The sequence below is a fragment of the Ictalurus furcatus genome, chromosome 17, assembly GCF_023375685.1.
Source record: "Ictalurus furcatus strain D&B chromosome 17, Billie_1.0, whole genome shotgun sequence".
NCBI classification, from domain to species: Eukaryota; Metazoa; Chordata; class Actinopteri; order Siluriformes; family Ictaluridae; genus Ictalurus; species Ictalurus furcatus.
Window position 1 is genome coordinate 6,049,303 of NC_071271.1, and position 19,961 is coordinate 6,069,263.

At 38.1% G+C, this 19,961-nt stretch overlaps 2 protein-coding genes across 2 annotated transcripts; one reads left to right on the forward strand and one right to left on the reverse strand.

Annotated features, from left to right (window-relative positions):
* Nucleotides 1-947: 947 nt before the first annotated feature.
* Nucleotides 948-5,342, forward strand: zgc:174895 (uncharacterized protein LOC100126024 homolog). The gene is made up of 5 exons (XM_053647316.1): nt 948-1,261; nt 1,421-1,514; nt 1,951-2,097; nt 4,625-4,720; nt 5,117-5,342. The coding sequence occupies exons 1-5, from the start codon at nt 1,139-1,141 to the stop codon at nt 5,260-5,262; spliced, it is 606 nt and encodes a 201-aa protein (XP_053503291.1). The 5' UTR covers nt 948-1,138; the 3' UTR covers nt 5,263-5,342.
* A 277-nt stretch (nt 5,343-5,619) lies between these two features.
* On the reverse strand, nt 5,620-18,656 carry rab34a (RAB34, member RAS oncogene family a). The gene is made up of 11 exons (XM_053647315.1): nt 18,365-18,656; nt 16,180-16,243; nt 15,543-15,634; nt 15,109-15,174; nt 14,850-14,951; nt 14,702-14,766; nt 12,603-12,654; nt 11,979-12,060; nt 11,796-11,886; nt 8,537-8,644; nt 5,620-6,274 (listed from the first exon to the last, which is right to left on the reverse strand). Exons 2-11 carry the CDS (start codon nt 16,231-16,233, stop codon nt 6,207-6,209), a joined length of 780 nt encoding a protein of 259 aa, XP_053503290.1. The 5' UTR covers nt 16,234-16,243; nt 18,365-18,656; the 3' UTR covers nt 5,620-6,206.
* Nucleotides 18,657-19,961: the final 1,305 nt, after the last annotated feature.

Below are 19,961 nucleotides of genomic sequence, written 5' to 3' on the forward strand. Positions count from 1 at the left end.
CTGGGTAGGACCTTTTAACCAACTTCATGCAGTTGAAAAAGTTCTATTTAAGTGATGATTTGATTGAACAGGGTTTGCAGTAATCAGGCCTGGTTGTGTCTAGCCCAGCTGAACCCCATTATGAATGCAGTTTCATAGATTTGGGGAATTAGTAACTACGGGGGCAAATACATTTTCACACAGGCCCAGTTGGTATTGGATAACTTTTTTGCTTCCATAAATAACATCATTTAAAAACTGAGTTTACTCAGTTACTCAGGTTGCCTTTGTTTTATCTGAGATTTTGTTTGAATTTCTGAAATTATGAGATATACACAAAAACAGAAGAAATCAGGATGAGGCAAATACTTTTTCACACCACTGTATTTTGCAGTTTGCAGTTTTTATATTATACATCTTCCAGGTATTTTATATATTATTATATTTTTTATAAATGGTAATATTTATAATGGTGAACATTGAAGCAGCTGCAATATCTGTAAACTAAGGTTGTTGAGCTAGTTGGATAATATAAATTATGCATGTAATGTGGAATGGGACATATTGGGACAATTTTGAATTTTGAATTAATCCGCGTGGCTCTGTTTTAATTTATGTTTTTGTCGGGGGTGGGTTTCTGAACATTGATTACTGTTGCCAGATTGGGAGGTTTAACTCGTCATCTGGATTCGTTGGATTGTACGAGGTTAATAATCTCAGGCAAAACCTTATATAAAAGCAAAGGTACAGAACCTTTGTTTATATATATATATATATATATATATATATATATATATATATATATATATATATATAGTATACAAATTGCATTTTTTGATAAAACAATTTAATCAAAACAATGACTGACATGCATTATCCAATCTTGTTTAAGATTACATAGGCCTGTAGATAGTTCCTGAACGAACTGCTTTCTACTGTGTTGTTGTATATATTATCTGAGATTTGTTACACCCTTGAGCTGCGTTTTGTTCATAATGGTTGGACTGGAAAGAAGTAGAGTGACCTGGCAACCCTGTAGTCCGACAGCGCCCTCTAGTGTCAGTGCTAATGGGGCACTCCTCCACTCAGTCCGCCAGGGAAAAGTTTCTGCTGTTTCGAAGTTTGCGAGATTGCAGAAGCAGCGCTGATCCTCGTCAGTATGAATGTGTTTGCTGTACCTCAGAAGAGAGATAAAGGCTGGTATCTGTCACTTATGGCACCTAACACAAAGGGCCCAAAGTTTGCGTGGCTTGATCCCTCCAGACTTTATTGCAATTCCCAGGTATGTCATGTTTTAATGTCAAACGCATTTAATAAAACTGTCTTGGAATATATAATGTGCTTGATTGTAGGATTATAATATTATATTATATATAATATTATATATAATTCTTATAATTATATAAGAATTGTTTGTTCTTTTCATCTGTTTCCCAACCAGGCCTTATCAGACTGTGTGAAAGATCTTCTCAAACCATTCCAGAGTGATTCGATTGACCTGGTGGCTGGAATAGATGCAATGGGCTTTATCCTCGGTACACTGTATTTGTAGCTGAAGGCAGTCCACCTCTAAGACAGGGATGACTCCAGTTTTATTTTTAGCTCATTCCACATGTAATATAAACTGGACTGCGCACCAACCACAGAACTGCATGTGTAGGGTCTTCTGTGTATATACCGTGCTCTTCTATGAATTTAAATGAAGATAGCATGCTTCAAATTAAATTATTTCTCTCTTTGGGATACATGTTATAACCTTCTGCAATATATTACATTTATTTATTAAGCAATATTCTGCAGTAATTCTATTTTCATATGGACAGAGCTTTCAAAATGACATTTTTTAGATGCAAAAATGTACTTGCATAATAGTTTTATTATTGCCTCACTGTGTAATTGATGCATGCATTTTGTGTTTTTTATATAAATAGATAACTCAAAAATAATAGTACTTAAATTCTATGTTTTCAGGTTCAGCTATGGCCACCACTCTGGAAAAAGGATTTCTGGCCATCCGAAAAGCAGGACATCTGTGTGTAGAAACTCAGGTGCAGGAATATACTGATTACTCTGGCAGAAACAAACTAATGGAAGTACGAGATGATGTGTTAAAACCAGGTACTGAAATCCAGAACACAACTGAGTCCAAACCAATATGTTTTAAACAGAATTATTACTAACAGTAATGCCAGAAATTTCCATAGCCTAGTATCTAACTTTGTTTGACTTGATGGAGTAATGTAAAGATCTGGCATCCTAACCTCCTACAGTGTTGGGCATTGCACTTTGAATAACCCAGCGTGCTTGTTAAGTGGATGATAATAAGTCCTGTCTGTGTTGTTAATCAGAACATCTTGTTGTAAAGTTTACAGGTGGCAGATGCACTGAAAAAATAACTCAAGGATCATTGTATAAAACTGTATAAAAAAGGATTTGTTAAACATATTAAATAGAACTATGTACAATGAACTTAATTTATTGTAGTAACATGGACATTATAGCAATATGTAAAATGGTAAATGGCACACGTATATAGTGCTTTTATCCAAAGCGCTTTACACTGTGTCTCATTCACACACATGCACCAATGGTAGCAGAGCTGCCATAAAAGGCACTAACTTGGCATTGGGGTTCAGCATCTTGCCCAAGGACACTTCGGCCTGTGGAGTCATGTGGGCCGGGAATCAAACCGCCAACCCTACAATTAGTGGACAACCCATTCTACCAACTGAGCCACAGCTGCCCCCAGCTACACACACATATATATATATATATATATATACACATACACACACACAGTATCTCACAGAAGTGAATACACCCCTCACATTTTTGTAAATATTTGATTATATCTTTTCATGTGACAACACTGAAGAAATGACACTTTGCTACAATGTAAAGTAGTGAGTGTACAGCTTGTATAACAGTGTAAATTTGCTGTCCCCTCAAAATAACTCAACACACAGCCATTAATGTCTAAACCGCTGGCAACAAAAGTGAGTACACCCCTAAGTGAAAATGTCCAAATATATATAATGTCCAATAATATATTATTATTATTATTATTATTATTATTATTATTATTATTACACACACAGTTGTGTTTACCCCCAGAACAGATCAATCAATTAATTGAAAAGAATATTCGGCTGATTAATCAATAGATATAAAAATAGTTAGTTGCAGCCCTACTTATATTTATACAACTGAGTAGTTATATAAGTATAAGCTACATATAATATATGTAGCAAGTAATAATCTGGAAAGACCTTTGTAATATCACAGTCTAAAACTGGATTTAAAGAGAAGCAAATTAGTAAATGAATCACATGTAAATGTATCACTGAATATGAATCTCATGAAAATGAATCACATGTAAATGAATCATACGTAAATGAATCACATGAAAATGAATCACATGTAAATGAATCATATGAAAATGAATAAATAAATTAAAGACAAAAAAAAAAAAACTGAGCAGTTATATAAGAAGGTTAAAGGCCTTGCTCAAGGGCCCAGCCATGCCAGCTTGGCAGTACTGGGATTTGAACGCACAACCTTCCAATCAAATGTCCAATATCTTAACCACTGAGCTATCATCACCAGCATGTGTTCAAACTTTTTTTTTTTGCACTTTCTGCTCTCTTACATGCACAAAAACTCACAGATGCCCACTATTGGCCCATGGCACTAGCGGATCATGTATCCCTCCCATGCAAACAGTATGGTCAATTTTGCTCTCATGGCTTCCATGGCTACCAGAAATGGAAAGTTGTGGCATGTGTTTTGAGGTTAACCACTTAAACTGCCAAGACCTGCTAGATGGTCCGCACTTTCCTCAATTACTTTCACTGTAATTAATAAATAATTCATAGTAGTTATTATAGAATATGCTACAAGATGAATATCTGAATTATAAGATGGAACTTTAAGAGGTTAATGTCATAATTGCCAGATAGTTGGGTCAATGCAGTTTTCAAGTAATGTTTAGTATGATAAGGATTAGTTCTGGGCATCATGGTGGTGTAAAGAGTAGTGATACTGCCTCACAGCTCCAGGGTCCCTGCGATCCTCAGCTCAGTTAACGGTCTGTGTGGAGTTTTGCATGTTGTTCCCCTGTCAAAGTGGGTTTCCTCTGGGTTCTCTGATTTGCTCCTACTTCCCTAAAACTTGCCAGTAGGTTTGAGAGTGTGTGCGAATATGTATGTCTATGTATGGTGCCCTGGAATGCCATTCTGACTGCCATGCCCCATGTTCCCGTGATAAGCTTTGGAGCCACCTTGATCCTGACCTGTATATATAAGCACGTATTGAAGAAGATAATGGATCAGTTCTTCTGTAGATCAGTGTATTCCTTTTCTGCACTACAAACTGTGCAGAACATCCTTCACCCTAACGTCTGTACTGTAATAACACAAAACTAATTTATGTAACACCTCTCTATCTAAGCCTTCTGCCTTATACCGTAGTCAGTCTCATGCCACATGAAGTCAAAGTAAAATACACAGGTAGGAAAACCTGAACAAGTTCTTACTAATGCTAATTATATGCTGATAATACATTTTTCTGTTGCCATAATGACCACTCACCTGGCCATTCAGTATGGTGTTCTATTATATCATGGTGCGTTTGTTTTCTTTTGAAGGTCTACGTGTTCTCATAGTTGACCAGTGGATTGAGACTGGAGGTACAATGAAGGCTGCCATCAAACTGGTAGAAAAACAGGGAGCATCTGTTGTAGGTGAGCAAGCATTTCCACATTGCAAGATCCACATTTTTGCTCTCTCTCAACTCACACAACACTGGGGGATAGATTTGTTATGCTGTGGGGACATTTTGCTTTCATGGTTTAGATCTACTTGTTTGCCTAGAGGGAAGAGTCACTACAAATTAATAAAATGTTATTCTGACTGATCACCTTTACCCTATTATGAAACATCACTATCCTAGGAGTACTCTGATGATGTCACCATTCACGGGGCATGAGGATCACTGGATGATTCGCGTATTTTATGAAAATGTTGTAAATAATATATTCTGGTCTTCACAGTTATCAAAGCTCCAGCACCAGGATAAAACACTTCCTGTTGGTTTTCCTTTCATTTGTAATCTGTCTCTAATGTTCCACTCTTTGCAGGTGTTGCTGCCATGGCCATTGAGAACAGCGAGGGTGGAAAGTGGATAAAGGAAAACTACAAGCACTCACACTGCATCCCTAAGGATATTCAGTCTCAAATAGACAGGCAGTATCTGGAATTCTTCAACAGTAACTTCAACAGTTAGACACGTTACAGAATGGGTACCTATGAGGATATTGATACTAGAAGACAATTCTGTGCTTCCTTCTGCTATATACACCATATGCCACATATACACATTGTTCTAATGTTTTCTGGTCTATCTGAGGATAAGTGCATCCTCACAATGGACTGAAAGAGAAAATGATGCTAAACGAAGCTAATCCAATATATTCTTCTGCCACAAAAGTTTACTTACAAAACTGGATTTTATTATTAAGACTTAAACGAAGAACATGAAGTAATTCATAATATAGGATTATTGAAAATACATGTGGCTCACATTTTTTTTTGTATCTAAAAAGGATAAACTTTAAACAAAATTCTTAAGCAACAAGCCATGGAAAATACTTAAGAAATTTTAATTAAACCAATTTAAGAACAGAGTATACAATATATAAACAAGAACATGTATAACAAAAAAAAGCCATAAATTGTTCAGCACATTACTGTGTAAAACGGTACAAAACTCCTATCGAACTATAGAAATGTATCTAAAATTTCTGTTGGTGTACTTAATACTACTTTCTTATTGCAACTGCATTTTATATTAAAATACAATAACTGTCACTTAATTGTGCAATTCAGTATGATCTTAATAAAAGTGTTCAATGTAAACTAAAGAATTAACAAATTACCTGACCGTTATGATTTATGCCACAGTACCATAATAATTCAAACATCAAGCACAGAACAGAAGGAAAAAATTTTGTGCAAGAGGGGGGGGACTAAAAACTTTAACCACAGAAATGAAAAAGAAAATGAGAAAAAAAAAAAAAAAAATCAAGGAATGTTTACTCCAGCCTGTACTAATCACATATTCTTAATAAACATTTAACACTTTATAGTCTCCCTTGTTTGTCTGTACCTATAAGGTCACTTTGGTACCATCATTTAATTCAGTGCAAATATCTCAGGTTTTCACTCCCTTTACTGACAACAGTTTGGCTGTTTCTTTTTAGAAGTTGCATACAAGTTACTCGAGTTGTTGCTGATTTCTGTGAAGAAAAAAGACAGAAAAATTAGTATACCTTGTTAAATTGCGTAAATTTAAGTTGGCTTCAATTTTTTTTAATAGACAATCATATCACATGCTATTATTTATACTTCATATATATTCTTTATATACACTCACAGTCCACTTTGATAGGAACACCCGAATACCTGTACATTTATGCAGTAATCCAATCAGCCATCACGTGGCAGCAGCAAAATGCATAAAAATCATACAGATACAGCTCAAGAGCTTCAGTTAATGTTCACATCAAACATCAGAATAGGGAAAAAGTGTAATCTCTATGACTCTCTATGATTTCAGAAACTGCTGATTTCCTGGAATTTTCACACACAATAGTCTCTAGTGCTTATAGAATGGTGCCAAAAACAAAAAAATAAACACTGAGTGAGAGACAGTTCTGTGGTTGGAAAGGGTGGAGATGCCAGGATGCCAGGATGGATATAGCAATTCAATCACTCATTACATTTACATTTATTCACTTAGCAGGCGCTTTTATCCAAAGCGACTTACAAATGAGAAAGATACAAGCAAAGCGATATATCAAGCAGAGAACAATACGTAGTGCTACCATCCATTAATTGAATTCCAGAAGAAGCAAAGTACACAGAGTAGAGGTGCAAGTGCAATTTTTTTTAAAAATTTTTATTATGAGTTGGTTAGGTGTTCATGGAAGAGGTGGGTCTTTAGCTGTTTTTTGAAGATGGTGAGAGATTCTGCGGTCCGGATTGAGATTGGAAGTGCATTCCACCACTGAGGAACAGTTAGTGTGAAGGTTCTGGAAAGGGACCTTGCGCCACGCTGAGCTGGAACTGCTAAATGTCGGTCGCTAATCGATCGCAGATTGCGAGAGGGAACGTAGGCCTTCAGGAGAGAGTTGAGGTAGGAGGGTGCTGTTCCTGACAAGGTCTTGTAGGTGAGCATCAAGGCCTTGAACTTGATGCGGGCAGCTACAGGAAGCCAGAGGAGGGAGATGAAGAGGGGTGTGACATGGGTTCTCTTGGGCTGGTTGAAGACGAGGCGCGCTGCAGCATTCTGAATCCTCTCAAGGGGTTTAATGGAGCTGGCTGGGAGGCCTGAAAGCAGTGAGTTGCAGTAGTCCAGTTTAGAGATAACAAGAGCCTGGACTAGTATCTGTGTAGCCTGTTTGGTGATGTAGGGTCGGATTTTCTTGATGTTGTAAAGGATGAACCTACAGGACCTTGCAGTTGCTGAGATATGGTCTGTAAAGGTCAAGCCGTCATCAAGAATCACCCCAAGGTTCCTGGCCGTCCTGGTTGGCATGAGTGTGAGTGAGCCGAGCTGTACAGTGAGGTTGTGGTTGATTGAGGGACAGGCTGGGATCACGAGATCATCACGAGGCTGAGATCATTACAACCGTGGTGAGCAGAAAAGCATCTAAGCAGGCATAAAACATCAAACTTTGACATGGGTGGGCTATAACAGCAGAAGACCAAATCAGGTTCCACTCCTGTCAGTGAAGAACAGGAATCTGAGGCTATCATGGGCACTGGCTCATCGAAACTGGACAGCTGAAGATTAGAAAAAATAATCACCTGGTCTTTTTCCAATGATAGACTCAGATTCCTCTTCTTGTCTGACAGGAGTGGAACCTGATGTGGTCTTCTGCTGTTGTAGCTCATCCACCTCAAGGTTTGATATGTTGTGCTTTCTGAGATGCTTGTCTGCTCACCACCTCAAGGTTTGATATGTTGTGCTTTCTGAGATGCTTGTCTGCTCACCACGGTTGTAAAGCGTGCTATACTATACTTACTACAGACTTCCGGTAGGCTCAGACCATTCTCCTCTGCTCTCTCTCATCAACAAGGTGTTTCATACTGCAGACCCTCTGCACACAGGAAATACTCAAACCAGCCCATCTGGTATCAGCATCCATGCCATGATTACAGTCACTCAGATCACACTTATTCCCCATTCTGATGTTTGATGTGAACATAACCTGAAACTCTTGAACTGTATCTGCATGATTTTGTGCTGCTGCCACATGACTGGATAACTGCAAAAATGAGCAATGTTCCTATTAAAGTGGACGGTGAGTGTAAATTTCAACAGTGGAGCCCAGAAATAATACCATGAAATGGTACAGCACTCAGCGTACATTTCAATATGAAATTTATGAAGGTCAGTATGTCACCAATGTTGCAGATTTTGTTCATAATGTAGCAATCATTATATGTAGAAGTTGTTATCTCTGTAGTTATTTAGTGATTCATTCTGTACTTACTGACAACATCCCCAATGCGCCTGGAGCGGCTTTTTTCCAGTTCTGCCAGCACATTGGCCTCAAATGTTACTGATGCCACACGGAAGAAAAACTCCCTCACATTTTCCCCTGTAGACAGCACAATATCTGTTTAAACAATTATTTCTAACATTCCTTCATTATGTTTTTAATAAGTGATTTATTATTCAGAAATGCCACTATGTTCAATTTCTATTAATTCAATTTGATTTGTATAGCAAAAGACATTGTCACAAAGCAGCTTTATAGAAATCTTAGAAATAGAAATCTTTGAGAGGAACCAGACTCAAAAGGGAACTCTTCTTCAGAGTGGTGCTGAATAGTAGGAATGATCAGAGTGGAGTGAAACTTTTGGACAGGCTGGACTGAATATGTATTTTTCATGTACAGTGTCTGCATCTCATCTATCATCAAATAAAGTTATTCTGTAGGATTTTCTTGATCTCTTCATGGTTTTATCCAACTGCTGAAGCCGTGGTCTGCAAAGAGCTTACGAGGCAGGTACGAGATCTCATTGTCGAAAGTTATGAATCAGGAACGGTACAAATCAATTTTAAAAACATTAGATGTACCATGAAACACTGTAAAAGTCATCAACAACAAGTGGAGAAAATGGGGCATCACAGTGACATCACCAAGAACCGGACGTCCCTCCAATTTTGATAAAAGGACAAGTAGAAAACTTATCAGGGAGACCTACAGCAACATTAAAGGAGCTGCAGGAACATCTGGCAAGTACCAGTCACTCCCTAAATGTGACAACAATGTCTCGTATTCTTCACATCTCTGGGCAATGAGGTAGGGTGGCTAGACCTTCTCACAAAAAAAAACATCCAAAACCGCCTACATTTTGCCAAACCATATGTCAAAATGTGTTAGGGTCTTATGAGACAAAAGTAGAACTTTTTGGGCATTATAAAAGATATGTTTGGCACAAAAATAAGACAGCTTATCACCCATCAAGGGTGAAGCATGGTGGTGGCAGCGTCATGCTGTGGGGTTGCGTCTCTTCAGCTGGGCCTGAGGCAGTAGTCAAAATAGAGGGAATCATGGATAGCTCCAAATACCAATCTATCTTTTTTTTGGCTCAATACCTGCAGGTCTCTGTTAGACAGCTGAAGATGAATAAAAATAAATAAATAAATAAATAAAAATAAAAAAAAAATAGAAATTCACCTTCCAGCACAATAATGATCCAAAGCACAAATCCAAGTCAACAAATGAATGGCTTCAGAAACAGATGATCAATGTTTTGAAACGGTCCAGTCAGAACCCAGATCTAAATCCCATCAAAAACCAGTAAAACAGCTTAAGGAGGGCAGCGTTTGGTATCATCGAAATTAAATTGTTTCCCTAAACATGTAGAGCTACTTCCTTTTTCCAGATGCCATGGTGGATTCTTTCACAAATAATAATTTTTTTTTCCTGAGTACTAATAGCAACCTCACATGTGCAGTCTATAAATGGCTCCCGCTTTGTCACACTTTCCGACAAGTGCCACACTCTTTCCCAGTCTCGCTTTGTCGAGAAAGTGGATTCAGGACACTGAGTATAGTGTTTATCCTTTGATTTTTGTTAATCCTTTTATTGTTCAAATCTGCACAATCATAGAGAGTAAACAGAGGTGTGCCATAGGTGAAGGCATTTCTAATATTGGTTTTTACTAATTTCTCCATGAGTGTGTTGAATGAAAAAAATTATAAACTTTTGTGCATTGATGAACTTTGTCAACTTTCCCAACAATCTGTGTCAATAGCGACACATGCAGTGTGCCTCGCAGGTTATGAAATACTTTTGTCTATGCGTCACCTTCCTCTGGTACTTCACAGCTGCAGTGAGAAGTGAACCCAAAAGCAGACACAGACCACAACACAGCTTGCGGTGTTGCAGCTGTACAAATAAAAGTGGACTGAGTCTGCTGAGCAGTCCCATGGAAGAGGAGAGATGGCCTTTACTGTGAGGGAAAGCAGAGATGAAGAACTGACAAAGGGCATGGGACAAATGCGAAAGCTGTTGACAGATATAATAGCGCAGTGTACAAGCACCTTGCATACAGAGACACTTTATACACTGATGTGCTCAGTGGTTGCGTCTCATTCTGTGAACTTGCAGAGCAGTGCATGCTGGTAGCTCAAAGCATTGCAGCAGATTGAAAATGAGAGTGAGAAGCATGAGTACATACAGCAGTAGCACTGAGAGTGTATACGCTGGCGTCAAAGCAGCCTTGGCAAAATTTCTGTTGGATCCTCCACCTCATATGACTGGACGAATGCCTAATCTATTTCATGGTACATCAGCCCATGGGAGAGTTGCTGGGCTATCCCACCGATTTCATTAATGGGTTCTTATACATGTTTATTAGCACACTGAAGCTGTAACTTGATAACAGCAGGCATACTATCTGCAGTGACTGACACAGAAAGCCTGGGCTTGAGATCAATGCCTCCAGTAAAAAGACCAGTCACCTCATTAGAACTACAGGCTGATATGACGCGTGGCACATAAAGCCGCAATGTGAACAACATTTATTTTTAACATATTTATCAATTTCATTCACATCAAAGCAAGACCCTAGTATTCCCACACATGAACAAAACTGAACTTTTAAACATGTTGAGTATGATAACATGATATACAATAGAATATGAATACCACATTAATGTGTGAAGCATGTATGTTCTTGCAGCAGGTAGACAGATCATGGTCATTAGTGGTGTAGGTAACATGGCGAAATAATTATTTGTACACATTCTTTTCAGTTCATAAAGCTCAGGCTATGGCATGTAAACCGTATCTTTACTAGAGAATGCAAGTTTGGCTGACCCGAACGTGCACAGCAGCTATTACAGCGTGGTCATTAAAAATTAGCACAAGGAATTGGATGCAACAAAAAGGTATCACGAGTGTGGAGCAGTGAAGCGAGCATGTAGAGAAACTGTCACGCATGAGAGCACTTCAGTTCTGTTAGCACCGAGACACAAGCGTTTGATTTCCCCTCTCTCACCACAGTCTACATGATGCTCCCAACATTGACCAAACTGTTGCCCAGTGTTAGTTTTACGCTGACTTTTTTGTGAGGTCATGAAAAAAAATCTATATTAGCATAGAACAACATGTGTAATTATTTAGAAAGCCTTTTTTTTTTTTTTTTACAGTATCCCACCATACTTTATTTTCATCATAGCCCTAACTAAATATTATTTTTTATTAGTAGTATTATTATTCAGCAGCAAGATCTTACCAGACAAAGAAGACACAGCCCAGTACTCCGCTTTCATTTCTTGGGCCACTTTAATGGCGTCCTGTTCATTAAGAGAATACTGTGCCGGGGACTACAGGAACACACAACAGTGGGGTAAACAATATGTTGCAGCATTTTTTAAAAAATCTGTTCAACATTACAATATAAAAAAGAAACACTTACAATCAGATCTTTCTTTGTGCCTACCAAGAAGAGCAACACACTGGTGGGGTCGTTCTCCTTCATAGCATCCTCCAGCCATTGCCTTTAAAAGGAGACATTATGTTGCCTAAAATACATTTCTAAGCACTTTTAATCTACACTATGTGGCCAAATGTATGGCGACAACTGACCAGTCAGACCCATATGTCCTCATTCAAAATTTTGTCCCCCCTTTGCTGCTTTAATAACCTCCATTCTACTGGGAAGGCTTTACACTACATTTTGGAGTGTGGATGTGGGGATTTGCCCATTCAGCCACAAGAGCATTAGTGAGGTCAGGCACTGATGTTGGGTGAGGAGGCCTGGGGTGTAATCGATGTTCCACTTCATCCCAAAGGTGTTCAGTGGGGTTGAGGTCAGGGCTCTGCAGGTCATTTGAGATCTTCCACTCCAACCTTGGCAAACCATGTCTTCATGGAGCTCGTTTTGTGCACAGGGGAACCGTCAAGTAGAAATAGCATACAAAGGTATTCTAGACAATTGTGTGCTTCCACATATAACATTTGGCCATATAGTGTATTTTGTACATTTTTACTTCTGTAGAAGTCAATTTTCTTTATGAATGTTAGAAGTTATATACTTTACCTGGTATGGTCTAGTGAGGCCACATCAGTCAAATCAAAAACAATTATTATGGCTGAAAAAGATTAAGTTTATACATTATCAATAACAATGGCAGATAAGCAGTACTTTTTACTGACTTTCACCAAACAAAAGTTTAAAATGTAGTTACATGCCAGTTGAAATCTTAACATGCTTAAGGGTGGTGTGATTCACCTCAATTCTCTACAGCACAAGCTTTTCATTTTAAATCTGAGATGCATAGATCGCGGATGGTAGAAGGGTTTTTATTAGGTGTATTAAGTATAGTGTGAATGAATGATTGACAATCAGGGGCTTTCGCAAAGTGAAAGGGAGAATGGTTTGATACGTCTGCGTATTAAACAGTACATTCAACAGACTGCATAATAAATTAGATTAATTGTCAGAACATACCACTTATATGCCATGAAGTGTAATAAACATCAAGCCCACACCCCCTCTTCTGAATCTTGAATCAGGAGAGGGTACAGGAGTTTTAGGCAAAACACACTTCTCATAAGAATGGTGCATTCACGGTAATGGTCTAGCATACAAGCTAGCATGCTAATAATGCACACACAGAGGGTTAGGGTTAGGGTAAGTCTCTCTGCTTCATTCAGGCATCCTTTTCCAGCTGATTCAATCCAGAGTTAAGAAATCAGTGCAGTTATTGGAAGTTCATAGCTGCAAATACTCTATATTCAACTCAGTATAGTGGAGAAGATTAAAAAATATGTTTGAGCTTCACTGACTCTAGCTAACATCAGAATGTGAAATAAAGCACCCAGAGTGCTTCAGGGGTTAGCAGAGGCACTCTGACCGGTTTGCGGCTAGGCAGTCCCATACACAGCAGGGTGCAATACACTGTATGCTGTCACACATTCCTCCTGTAACCATCATTAAAAGATTTTTGTGGTTGTTCTATCATTTGGGATGGGATAGTCTTTGTTGTCCTCGTGCATCGATGTATGCCCAACTATGTATGTACAGTGCTGTGAAAAAGTATTTGCCCTGATTTCTTCTGTTTTTGTGTATCTCTCATACTAAACATACTACTAAGTTTTAGAACTTAAAACAAAATCTAAGACAAAACAAAGGCAACCTGAGTAAACACAAAATACAGTTTTTAAATGATAATGTTATTTATTGAAGCAAAAAAAGTTATCCAATACCAACTGGGCATGTGTGAAAATGTATTTGCCCCCATAGTTACTAATTCCCCAAATCTATGAAACTGCATTCATAATGGGGTTCAGCTGGACTAGACTCAACCAGACCTGATTACTGCAAACCCTGTTCAATCAAATCAACACTTAAATAGAACTTTTTCAACAGCATGAAGTTGGTTAAAAGGTCTTACCCAGTAACACACTATTCCAAAGTTTAAAAAAAATCCAGAAATGATGAAGGTGATTGAAATACATCAGTCTGGGAAGGGTTACAAAGATATTTTAAAGGCTCTGGGACTCCAAAGAACCACAGTGAGAGCCATTATCTCCAAATGGAAAAACTCGGCACAGTATTGAACCTTCCCAGAAGTGTCTGACCTTCCAAAATTCCTCCAAGAGCACAGCAACTACTCATCCAGGAAGTCACAAAAGAGACAAGGACAACATCAAAGGAACTACAGGCCTCTCTTGCGTCAACAAAGGTCACCGTTCATGAGAATGTTCTGTGGACTGAGGAATTGAAAGTGGAACTGTTTGGAAGACAGGGGTCCCGTTACATTTGGTGTAAACCAAACACAGAATTACACAAAAAGAACATCATACCTATAGTCAAGCATGGTGGTGGAAGTGTGATGGTGTGGGGATGCTTTACTGCTTCAGAGCCTGGGCAACTTGCAATAATTGAGAGAAACATTAATTCTGCTCTCTACCAGAAAATCCTAAAGGAGAATGTCCAGTCTTTTTTTTTGTATTTACTCAGGATGCCTTTGTTTTATGTTGTATTTTATTTGAAGATCTAAAACTATTTAGTACGAGATTTACACAAAAACAGAAAGAAAAAAAAAAAACTTTCACAGCATTGTATGCATGTACAAATATATATAATATTTATTTCCACACATACTAACTCTGTATATGAACAAATGTACTAACCCTGAGCTCCTCTGTAGTATGTGGAAGCAATGCACTTGAACCTTTCCTGACCTGCAGTGTCCCACCTACAACAAGAAAGAACAAACCGGTAACTATTCAGTGGTTTGTAAGATTGAGAGACACATGCTAAACTATGCTCAATACTTACAGCTGAAGGCTGAATGGAACTCCAAGCACCTCAAATCTCTCCATCTCAAAATCTACACCAATGGTAGCTTTGTAATTTTTGTCAAAGACATCTTTGCAAAATCTAAAAAGCAGATGATAAAAGTTAAAACACTAAATGAAACTTTAATATTTTACTGCACTGTATTTTACATTTTAACATTGTCTGGCAAAGTTAATTCTTTAGTAAACATTAACCAGTGGTTTCTGCACTGTTTTCACCCAAGAAAAGTAATGCTTACCTATTAATCAGACATGTTTTCCCTACAGCCAAGTCTCCCACTACAATAACCTTGGAGATTTTAAACCTTTAAAAATGAGAGAGTAAATTAAACATTCTGTTAAACAGCGAATGCTATTGTAAATTAGTCCATCACAATCAATCAAGGATTAGAACGAGGGGACGGATTATAGATGAAAGCTTTTTTCCTCTCATGCCTTAAAAGACCTATAAATACAGCATATATACCTCACTTAAGAAAATTATGGTTATGAGAATAATGATTTCAAATCAAGAACATTTTTGTTTAAATTCGGTCCTGAGGTAAATGTTTGTGTTTTCACTGTAATAAAGAAATTGATAATTAGCTGATGGGAGGAAAAAACCATAAGAGCTGGGATTGAGAAACACTGGGATTGAGAAGCCTTTAAACAGGCATTAAAGCTGTAGACTCACCCCACAGTGCCAGTTCTCTGCTCCTGGCAAGCGGTCTTCACTTTGGAATTAAATCCATCTTCTGTGTGTAACGTGGCCTCTTTACTGAAGCACTAAAGCAAATGAGATATGGATACTTGGTCATCTTAAATAAGAGAGAAATTACAGCAGTAAAAATAAGAAAAATAATACCAGAACCACCGTCACTGATCTTTATAGGGCTACACTGTCATTAAAGGCAGACAGAAACTTCCTTAAAGTTCACAGTAGAGTAACAACTTAAAATTGTGCATAGATGATGCTGTTTCTTCCCTTTGTTTGCACAGCTGACGAAGTGCTTGTCTAAAATGTCCTGTTATCCAGAAACATACTTCTTTGCCATGTTTACAAGCTAGTTATAGTTCTTGATAGTCTCTATAGACTGTATTGTGTACCAAAAACTTACAAAATATAATAAACACTATAAACCACCACTAAATATCAGTACTTTCTTTGACAACAGTTTTAAAACATTTTTCCCCCCCAACGAACCTTTGCCCAAAGTCCTACCCTCAAAACTAAAGATGTGGTTAGTGAGCCATAACATGTAGTGAATAAATAGCTGAATGACTCAGCCATGTGAAGTCAGCAGAGTTCGTCGCGATGAGTGACGTATTACCTTAGGAAGCTGGCTAATGATGCGGTCCTTGCGCACAGGAGGCAGGACACTCATGATGAAGGCCCTGTGGGAGAAACACCAGGGTATGAATCACACCTCACAATGTGTGAGGTAACACACCTCATGATTAAGTCAATGGAATAGTTACTGCTGTTCTACATGAGCTTTCTGACCTCATGTCAATATAATGTCTCGGTCTCCGGCTATTTAGTTTGTATTGTGGAATCAAGTTAAAGCTGGGAAGCATTTTTTTTTTTAAATAGAAAACTGAAATGTGAGAAATCAGAATATTTACATTAAATGCTAAATAGAGACACTATTAGCACTCTTGGAATGCTATTCGTCCAATCAAATTAGTGGACTGGAACTAACTGTTGTATAATTCAACGATGACAGCCATGTATTTTTTAAAAGTCATAAAGAGACTGTTTTACATCAGACAGCTTCTAGGAGTTGATCTAAATTCCAATCATTAAACAAAAGAACAACAATTTACAACGATTACCCTGTTCAAAAGTTTGCTCAAAAGTTTGTATGGTCAGAGTTATAATGTCATGCTGGCTAACCTCTGAGAGATTAGGAATAAAGCTGTTAATTAGCCTTAGTTAATGTATTTCGACATTCCTTGGTGAAAGAGGCACTAATTTTGCATCATTAACTGAAATCAGTGTGTGATGTGAGAGGATGTCTTTTTCCTTTGTGAGTCTTTCTTGCAAATTTCCTTTTATACTTTGAACAGAATATTAAGTTTCTGCTTTAACTTGAGTGAATAGAAATGATTAGTTCACCTCCCGAGTCTTCAGGTTCGAGTCATTTGTTTATCACGTCACTGGGGCGCTCACCAGAAGAACGGACGACTCGATCCCGAAGACTCGAGAGATGAACTAATCATTTCTGTTTCCAGGGAACAGACGTGACAAACGTGACGTGACAGAAGAACTAAAAAAGAACATGAAGAAGAACGACTCTGATCGGGAGGTGAGGTGAACTAACACAGTGGTTCCCAAACTTTTCCATTGCAAGACCCCCCAAATGGCATTAACATTTGACCAAGGCCCTCCTTTTGCAAGATGTCTTCAAGACACATTAAAAATACAGACTTCTGAATATATCCCCCCTTTGTTTTAATTAATAATTACATCTTGCATCTTTACATTACATTAGATTAGGAATTGATTGTGTGTGTGTGTGTGTGTGTGGTTGTCTGAGAGTGAGAAAGAGAAAATCATGTATTTATTTATTTTTCACACCAAATTGTTGAGGCCCCCCGGGCGCCCCCTGGCGGCCCCCACTTTGAAAACCACTGAACTAACAGACTGCATAGCCTGAAGACCAGCTAAACAATTAATCACTCATTTCTGTATCTCATCATTCGGCCTTGGCTGCATTAGCCTATAGTTTATTTTATAGTTTAAGTACTAGATGTGTTGGGGGAAATTTAACATGTAACATTTTAATTATATTCTGCTGAAATGAACGAAATGACTCGGGAAAAAAAGATTCGTTCATTTTGCTGAAAAAGATTCAAAGATCCGAGTCAGTAAAATGATCCGAACTTCCCATCAGTGATACCGGGCTAAACGTTATTATACCGTTATGTCTCCACCACCAGGCCTGGTGTAGGTCAGTTTACCTGCTCTGCTGATCTGTAAACAGCCATTCAGCTTAAATAAATAAATAAATAAATAAATAAGAGAAATAAATAAGAGAAATACATAAATGTGGCTACGATGATGCCTCACTAATCTGCCATGCTAATCCTACAAATCTGTAGACAAAGAAATCCAACCCGGCTAAAGTTCCTCCAAACTGCTGTATCTGTTTCCTTATTTTATCAACTCCAACACCATTTTAACGTTTAGCATGCTAATTTATACCATAACATTACACTTCTAAAACTGAAATTCATACTGGAATAAAAGAGTACAGAGTTTTTTAAAATGTGGCGTTTCAAGCACTTCGCTTAATACGGTCTTTATGAGTAAAATAAAACTAGTTGCTAAGAAACCAGACTCTAGTGTATACATTCCAAAAGTTCAGCTGGAAAATTCCAAGCCGCAATCCTACAGTACTACCGCACTAAACAGTATGCATTTTTATTTTCTTACCATTGGAGGCGTACTTTCAGCACACTATTTAGTAGGGTAGTAGGTTTGCGGTCTGGGACGCAGTCTTCTGCACTTACCTCAGCACAGATGAGATTTCGCTTTGCTCTTTTTAAAAGCGTTGCTAGCACGAAGCAGTTGTGTTTGAAATTCGCTTTAGTCCTATTTAGGAAGTATGGTTGGCGGCACCGTTAACAGGAAAACTTCTTATATGCTCGAGGCTACGGAAGTGCCCGATTACAGCATGCAGATTCATTCCTAGCGTCTTTTCCCGACCATCCTCCTGTCTTCCCAAAAGAAAAGAAAAGCAGCAACACATTGACGATGCTCTCTGCTGCCCTCCAGTGCTTGTTGTTCTTGCAAGGAAGGGGAAGAAAGACGAGAGGGAGGGGGAAGGGGAAGGAAGACGAGAATTGGGGGGGGGGGGGGGGGGGGGGGGGGGCGTATACAGGGGCGCAACCATGATGTCACAACCCTGGTCCTGAAGAACCCTCTGTCCTGCATATTTTATTGTTTTCCCTCCTCCCAAAACAGCTGATTCAACTACTCAGCTAATTAACATTCTTTTTTTGAGTTGAAGTAGGTGCGTTAGAGCTGGGAAAACATTAAAATGTATAAGGACCAGTGTTGGGAACCTGTAGCATAGGGTATGGGATTTAAACAAAGAGCACTTTTGTACTTTCAAACATCATTTACCCCGTAACTGTATATGACATGTTATGTGCATGTAAGAAAAAAAAAAAAGAAAAAAAAAAGGGTGCTTTTTTTTTATTTTTATTGTATAATGCATTTCTGCCCAAAGAACTACCACTCAGTGGCTGTTTTTTTGTTTGTTTGTTTGTTTGTTTTTGAGGCTCTAGAGGCTCTAGAGGCTGTTGTGCATGAAAATCCCAGGAGATCAGCAGTTTCTGAAGTACACAAACCAACCCATCTGGCACTGACATCTATGCCATGGTCAAAGTCATTGAGATCGCATTTTTCCCCGTTCTGATGTTTGATGTGAACATTAACTGAAGCTCTTGACCTGTATCTGCATGATTTTATGCATTGTGCTGCTGCCACCTGATTGGCTGATTGGATAACTGTATGAATGAGTAGGGGTGCAGGCATTCTTTTTTTTTTTTTTTACTAAGTATTGCAATCATCCATTTTCTGGATACATGGAATAAAAACTATACAGCTATACAAATACATTACATTTCACTCTCATCTCATAGAAAAAAGTCTCATTGAAAAATCCTTCACATATAACAGTTCATGAGTTAATTCTTACTTGCAGATATGTTGCGTAGTAGCCATACTGTAAAACTATCTGGGTTTCAGCATGAACATGAACTGCATTGTGTCTTTATTATTGTTCTTTAATGAATGACATCATGTTGTGTATCAGTTGCAATTACTTATCTGTTTTCCGCACTTGTATGCAAAGAAATGTGTCTGAAATTAATTTAGCACAAGTTTATTCACAATAATTTTATGCAAACACATAAATAATGTCGGGTTTACACTCTGTAGTCTAAAGGCCTGTTCAAAGTCTTCACTCATCATAAGGCACATTTGACTTTAACCCTTTATGTTTAAGTCACAGTTCTGACCTGCAGTATGCAAAAAAAGAATAACTTCTCAATGCAAATCTTCAAATGGTGACTTCATGTATTCACATACCCCCATAGCCTG

Coding starts and splice junctions, on each gene's coding strand:
- zgc:174895 (XM_053647316.1), top strand. CDS start 1,139: ATGAATGTGTTTGCTGTACCTCAGAAGAGAGATAAAGGCTGGTATCTG. Junction 1,262..1,420: donor GACTTTATTGCAATTCCCAG/GTATGTCATGTT, acceptor TTTCCCAACCAG/GCCTTATCAGACTGTGTGAA. Junction 1,515..1,950: donor TGCAATGGGCTTTATCCTCG/GTACACTGTATT, acceptor CTATGTTTTCAG/GTTCAGCTATGGCCACCACT.
- rab34a (XM_053647315.1), bottom strand. CDS start 16,233: ATGAGTGTCCTGCCTCCTGTGCGCAAGGACCGCATCATTAGCCAGCTT. Junction 12,655..14,701: donor ATACTACAGAGGAGCTCAGG/GTTAGTACATTT, acceptor AATCTTTTTCAG/CCATAATAATTGTTTTTGAT. Junction 11,887..11,978: donor GCACAAAGAAAGATCTGATT/GTAAGTGTTTCT, acceptor GTGTTCCTGTAG/TCCCCGGCACAGTATTCTCT.